General features: G+C 48.2%; 1 protein-coding gene across 1 annotated transcript in view; it reads right to left on the minus strand.

Moving 5' to 3' along the window:
• Positions 1-1,359: 1,359 nt before the first annotated feature.
• The window catches only part of LOC106809888, an 8,200-nt gene continuing 2,623 nt past the window's right edge, over positions 1,360-6,936 (minus strand). Inside the window, exons 2-10 of the mRNA XM_014813125.1 lie at positions 6,715-6,770; positions 6,334-6,434; positions 5,893-5,984; positions 5,380-5,519; positions 4,889-4,977; positions 4,542-4,648; positions 4,100-4,255; positions 2,418-3,411; positions 1,360-2,168 (exon numbers count right to left, since the gene is read on the minus strand). Of these exons, the coding sequence (XP_014668611.1) occupies positions 1,360-2,168; positions 2,418-3,411; positions 4,100-4,255; positions 4,542-4,648; positions 4,889-4,977; positions 5,380-5,519; positions 5,893-5,984; positions 6,334-6,434; positions 6,715-6,770 (2,544 nt within the window). The remainder of the gene's footprint in view (positions 2,169-2,417; positions 3,412-4,099; positions 4,256-4,541; positions 4,649-4,888; positions 4,978-5,379; positions 5,520-5,892; positions 5,985-6,333; positions 6,435-6,714; positions 6,771-6,936) is intronic.

Raw genomic sequence — 6,936 nt, forward strand, 5'->3', positions numbered from 1 at the left:
TATCATATCTGTCAGTATCACTGTATCTATATCTGTCAGTATCACTGTATCATAATCTGTCATGTACTATCATATCTGTCGATCACTATATCTTCAGGATCACTGTATCATATCGCGTTCCTCGTATTCTACTGCGACGAAGACTCGCTGGAAAGAAAAGAAACGTTTGTTTTTATCCACTCCTGATGACATCATGATTTATGTGATCTGTCTGTAGAGTCCGATGTATTGCACGCCGCCGGGTCCGACGAAGACTCCGATGCGAACGCCTAAGAGCGTGAGACGCGGCGTGGAACCGAGGGATCAGTGTGACAGAATCATCGGCACTCCTGACTACCTCGCCCCCGAGCTCATTAACGGGCTGGAGCACGGTACGAGCGCAGCAAGCAAGAATGCAACTCTGTAGGAATCTGTCGACCTCTCGCTCTCTCTCTCTCTTTCTTTCATCGCTACTTCTCTCTCTCTCTCCTCTCTCTACTCTCTCTCTCCCCTCTCTCGTTCTCACTCACTCTCTCTCTCTCTTTCTCACTCGCTCTCTCTCTCTCTCTCTTTCGTTTCTCACTCACTCTCTCTCTCTCGTCTCTCTCGCTCTCCTCTCTCTCTCTGTTCCTCCTTTTCGCTCTCTTGTCTCTCTCTCTTGTCGGCTTGCTCTCCTGTCTCTCTTTCTCTTTCTCTGTCTCTGTCTCTCATCTCTCTCTCTCTCTCTATTCATACTCCCGTCTCTGTTGCTATCTCCCATGATACAGTGATACTGACAGATATGATACAGTGATACTGACAGATATGATACAGTGATACTGACAGATATTGCACGGTGACACTGACCAGCACTGAATTATTGTATACAATTAACTCCGTGATGAGCTAGGTATAATGCGAACCACTACTACTACTACTACTACCTACTCCGGAGGAGGAGCGTGCTTAGAAAGGAAACATCCATTTACCTTCCACTGGACTGTCTGCTGTGGCGTTCTCGACAAGAAACCATCGGAGGCACCGCATCGAAGTCGCTCTGAGTTTGCTGCGCTCACATCTGAAGAAGCCGTGTTACGAATGTCAGCGTTGTCAGCGCGAAAAAATACAAAAGAGAAAAATGTAGCACGAACGCAGAACGAAGGTAATCGTTGTGTTACGCTTTCTTTAACTCATACCTCCTAGCCACTTGATGGGACAAAAATATAGGAAATATAGGCGGTTGTGTCAAAATATAGTAGTTCTATAGGATTCTATAAAACATATAGGGAAAATAGGAAATATAGGATGTCTGGGAGGTCTGTTAACTGCGATTGCGACAACGCTATGATATTATGATGATTTTTTGGGGGGGGGAGGGGTTATTTTTATCGATTACGCTACCTAGAGCTCACCCGAGAATACGGCGAGCGATTCGTTGTCATTGAATCGGACGGAGAGCGGCAACGGCAGGCTGGTACGTCTCTTCTTCTTCATGCGCGACTCGTCATCGTGGCTCTCCCCGTCCTCCCCGCCGGCCGCCGCGTTGTTCCCCCGCGCGTCGGCGATCCCTTCGCCTCCGCTCCGGTTCACCTCGGCGCGGTGTACCGCGTCTGTGATGCAGCCGTGCATACGACCGGTCGCCCGTCCTCGACGCACGCCGCACGCGACATCGGCGGCGGTGTCACCACCCTCAGCTTCCCTCACCCCTACTCCTACGACGCTACAGCCCTCAGTCTCCGCGAGGAGGCGAACCGGGATGCTGCTCCCGGCTACGCTCAACATCACCAAGGGAGGCTGCGGCGCGTCGTCGTTGCCGCGGGCGACCGGGGCTTCGTCCGCGTCCCACGCGATGCTCTGTATCGGCGGCCTCCCGCGCGAGAGCCGGCCGCCGGGGAGAAACACCGCGGAGGAGGAGGCGCTCGCACGGGCCCTCTGCCGCCGGATGTCGTCGGGGGTGTGGATCGGATCGCACGGCGTGTAGCGGCGCTTGCGCGTCGACGCCCTCCGGGATGCGGGCGGGGGCGGCGGGCTCGCGCGAAACACCCCATCGCTATCGTCGGACCCGCACGTCGCGTCAGGGGAGCGGCGGCGCCGGTCACACCTAGCGAGCTCTATGTTTCCGAGGGAGTCGTCCCGCGTGGCGGCGGCGTCATCGTCGCAATCTATCCTCGCATCGCCGATCCCGTCGGCAACAGCGGCGACCTCACCGACTGCGCCAAAATCCGGGGTCGTGAGTTTCGCGAGTTTGGTGCTGCTCTCCCGACCCGTCTCTCTCCTCTCTCTATCTCTCTCCATCGTCTCTCTCCCACCTCTATTTCTCTCCATCGTCTCTCTCCCACCTCTATTTCTCTCCATCGTCTCTCTCCCCTCTCTATCTTTCTCCATCGTCTCTCTCCCCTCTTTCTCTCTCTCTTCGGACAGGTATCCTTCCCGCGTGGACGCCGGCGGCGACTCGGCACACTCAGATCGCGAGTCGACGCGTTTCGGACGCGGCTCCGCGCCGCCTCTGCCGCCGTGCAGCGATATGCCGTCAAACACGCGCGTTATTCCCGTGCCGCCGCCGCGGTGGTGCTCCGGCTCCGGCCGCGACGTTTCCATGAGGTTGACGCCCCGCTTCCTGCCACCACTCGACGGTCCGGCCGACCCCCCCACAGAGGACGACGACGACGACGGCAAACCCCGGCGATCGATCTCCACGGCGCCGTGTTTCGCCGTCCCGGCTGAACGCGAGGACGGATGCGCCGATCTGCTCGCGCGCGCCGCCGCCGCATCGTCGCGCGTCCGACCGACGTTAACGACGCTCGCGGAGTCGTCTCGACGCTCCTCCAACCTTCCGTCGGCCGGGCCCCTCTCGTCGCGGGGACGAGCGGGAGCTGCGACGCTCTGAGGCAGCGGTGAGTCGCCGTCTCGCAGCCTCCGCAGGCTCAGTGCCGAGTAGGAGCCGTCGATCTCAGACTTGCTCTTGAAGAATACGGGCGTCTCCTTCAGGCCGCCCTCCTCCTCCTCCCCCGCCGCCGCCCCGCTGCCGGCGGCGTCCTCTCCCGACGCGTCTACGATCGCGTCGCTCGCGTTCGCTATCGTGTCGTCTGCTTTCACCTTCGCGTCGTCTGGTCGTGGCACTGCCTCGTCCGCCATCGCCGTGACGACGCCGCATCCGTCCGTCGCCGGGACGACGCAGCATCCGTCGTCGTGGTCCGTCTCCGACTCGGAGCAGCAGTAGTCGCTGCTGAGGTTTGCGAGTGGGAGGAGGCTGGGAGTGCGGGGTTCCCCGGAGGAGGACGCGTCCGGGCTCGCATCGCCGTCCGTCGCCCGGGAAGCATCCCCGCGGATGCGGGAGGAGGAAGAGGAGACGGGACTGAAGCCGATCTGCTTGACGACGTTGTCGCGGAGGGAGTTGACGGCCTGGGCGACGTCGTCTCGCAGCTTGGGGGTCGTCGACAGGAGAAACCTCACCTGCTCAGAGTTGACAAGAGAGGGAGTTGGTTAGAGACGCGTGCATCTTATAGTGTGTGTGTGTGTGTGTGTGCGTGTGCGTGTGCGTGTGTATGTGTGCACGCGCGCACGCGTGTGTGCATGTGCATGCGTGTATGTGTGTGTGCATGCGTGCGTGCGTGCGTCTGTGTGTGTGTGTGCGTGCGTGCGTGCGTGCGCGGCGCGCGCGTGTGTGTGCATGAGTGCGTGCATGTGTGAGTGTGTGTACGCGTGCGTGCGTGTATAGACCTGCAGGAAAATCTCATGCCTGCTTATACGCAGTTTTTACCAGTGATTCAATACTAATACTCATGTCACATAAAAAAACGTACAATGTTACCATCAGATTTATTGTCTGATTTTAGCTGATATTCTTGCACATGGATCGACAAAACTCATCGACTCTTGCCTGTGATCGATACCAGCATTGTCAACTTCCCAAGCATGCACACTACATACATACATACAGTACATGCATCATGCAAAACCATGATGGCAAGTCAGAAATCTTTGCTGCGAATATTTTTGCAGAACCCAGAGCCTCAATCAGCTTTGACTGCCACAAAGATTTACCGACGATCGGTTGGAAAACATGCACAGATCTTCTAAAAAGATGCACGATCTTATTTCTTAACATGACCACTTATACTGACATTTAATGTTTCCTCACCTGACCACGTCGTGAGTTCTCGTCTGCTACGCCCAACGCACTTGTTTCCATGGATACGTGCATGGGACTGATGTGATGTGGCACGTGCAATTCCACGTTAACCTCCATTTTGTTGTCCTTCAGTGGTGTCGACTGCATTTTGGTTCGATCGACACTCTGGGAGGCCAGAGAAACATTTGCTTTAGACCAGTTAAAATTAAACTTTGATTAATTCAATAGGTTTAGATTGATTCATAATCAAGGCATATTTTATTTGAGAAAAATCCACCATTATTGAGAAAAATTATTTATTGAGAAAAATTACCATTATTGAGAAAAATTATTTACAAGGCTCACATATAATGAATAGATAATAATGTGTAATTTTAATCTCATAACTGACAAGAAGGCGATAAAAATTCCAGCAACTTAAGAAATATAAGGTAGCTTCATTGTTACTCACGAATGCCAAATTGCTTGTTAGGGATAATACTTGTCCGGGAGTCCTAAAATAATCACTTCCACTCTTTGTTACAAATGGCGTTCCAATGACATCTGCTACTCCAATCTCTGACAAACATACAAAAGAAAGAATAACATTAACCATTTTTTTTAAATTGATAGTTACATTAGGTAAAAGAAACAAAAGAATTAAATTTCACAGAAATCTACAACAATTAAAAGAAATTTTGTCACATCTGCATAGTGACACAAAAAATTCGAATATTCACCTAAGCAGACCTAATAATAGAAGAAAACGCATTAAATTTCACAAAAAATCTATAATAATAAGAAGTGCATCATAATTACGTCTGTTCAGTGACACTTTGGATAGTCCGAAATCTGTCAGCTTGATGTGTCCTTCGTTAGACACGAGCATATTGTCAGGCTTCAGATCTCTGTAATATAATGCAATATAAATAATAATAAAAAACAGTTGCACACAGTGTCAATATTTGCAGGATGATCACACTATTTATGCTAAACAAATACTTTATGTTAATATGTGGTTCTCACTCTTCTGTAGCCACTTCCGTTTATTTCACATATGAATATATACGTAAATGGTATTTCAGATGCAGGAAGTCGTATAAAATGTACGGTCTAACTGTGAATGATACCACTCCTGCACAGGTAACACACGATGGTACATATGATACTACATCTTTATACTGATAGATCCATAGCTCCTGCTTTGACTTCATGTTATACACATCACTTGTGAATAATGGTATTCTGCACATGCAGAACGGTATAGCTGAGATTCACATCGAGTATACGAATAGTTCAAAGTGTTTCACCTGTGGATGATGCCATGTCTATGCAGGTAGTCTAACGCGAGAGAAACCTCTGCTATATACATCACAGCCATGGGACAGTCAAAGAAGCCATACACCAACAGTAAAGACTTCAGATCACCTCCAATCATGTAATCCATCACCTGAATCAAATCGAAAAACAAACACATTTAAAGACAACAATCATTGCTGGGCAAATACATTATTTTACAGCACTTCTCTAATCTGGCAAAAAAAAACGAAAGAAAAAAGCAATGACAGTAAGCACTTCAAGCTATGTGTATAAAAAATGCATTGCCTTACATATACATGCACGAGTAGATCAACTAAGTTTACATGTGTATTATATGATTCAACAATACATATATATTCTACATATGAAGTTGATATGTTTCGTAAATCTACAGTCATAGACATTGCAGCGAATTGCCAAACTGCTTGTCCATATCTCCATCTTATGAAGACTTAAGTAGGAACAAAGTAGGTCTCAGATATATCAAGCAGGAGCATACTTACAAGAAAGACATTTCTCCTCGTCTGCAAGGAATAGAATAACCTTACAATAAAAGGGCTGCTTGACAGAGCCAGGGCATCTCTCTCCGCAATAACTGCAATTGATAAAACTATAAATAATATACATAATTTCTTACAAATATGCTAGATTTAGTTCCATGAGTCATTTTGCTGTCGACAATGACTAATGTACGATTATGTGTATAGCTGGAACTTGATTCAAAGAAATGTTGGAAACAAATAACCATAAACGGTAAAACCCCTTAACTCAACCACATGGCGTTTTGTTGTTGTTGGCCATTGACCAACGCCAATACAGTTGAATAAACCTAGTGAATATATAATCTCTCTCTATAAATATATAATACTTTTTAACTCTAAAGTGAATGCAACAAGGATTAATGTGTTTACCGTGTAGCTACTAAACAAACTGTAGATACTTGCCTTGGTTTGTCATATTCTTGTTCACCATCTCATCTTTCTTCATTACCTTAATGGCATATAAGCGACTTTGGCATGTCTTCTTGTATCCAAGGTAAACTTTCCTACAATCACATATATGCTTTCAATACAGAATTGTCCAAACCCAAATTTCTATTGTGAATATATATGTGCAAGAAGCACGCAGTTTCAAACAAGTGAAAGGTCCAGAAGTAAATCTATGGGTCAGTCAGCACAAGTCTTTTTGTGATTGCAAGCATGATTTCTCCAGCATGATAATATTATGTAAATGTCTAAATGATGAAAGAAGTGACCAAAGGCTGCTTAACATTTTATACATACATGCACGCACATGCACACTCACTTTTATACTATTATACTCACCCAAACGCTCCGCGACTGATTGGTTTAAGAAGCACAAAGTCATCAATGCTGGGTGGCTGAAAAGAAACAAGCAAACATATATGGAATAAACCAAACGAAACAGAGTCTTTCAAACTGTACTAGAGCCTATAGTACAATAAAACAAGATGAGACGGGATACTAGAAAAGCGTTGCCGAAAGGAGGTGTTAATCCAAAGCGCTAAGCGCAGATCTTGCGCGCAT

The sequence above is a fragment of the Priapulus caudatus genome, unplaced genomic scaffold (assembly GCF_000485595.1).
Source record: "Priapulus caudatus unplaced genomic scaffold, Priapulus_caudatus-5.0.1 Scaffold394, whole genome shotgun sequence".
Taxonomy (NCBI): domain Eukaryota; kingdom Metazoa; phylum Priapulida; class Priapulimorpha; order Priapulimorphida; family Priapulidae; genus Priapulus; species Priapulus caudatus.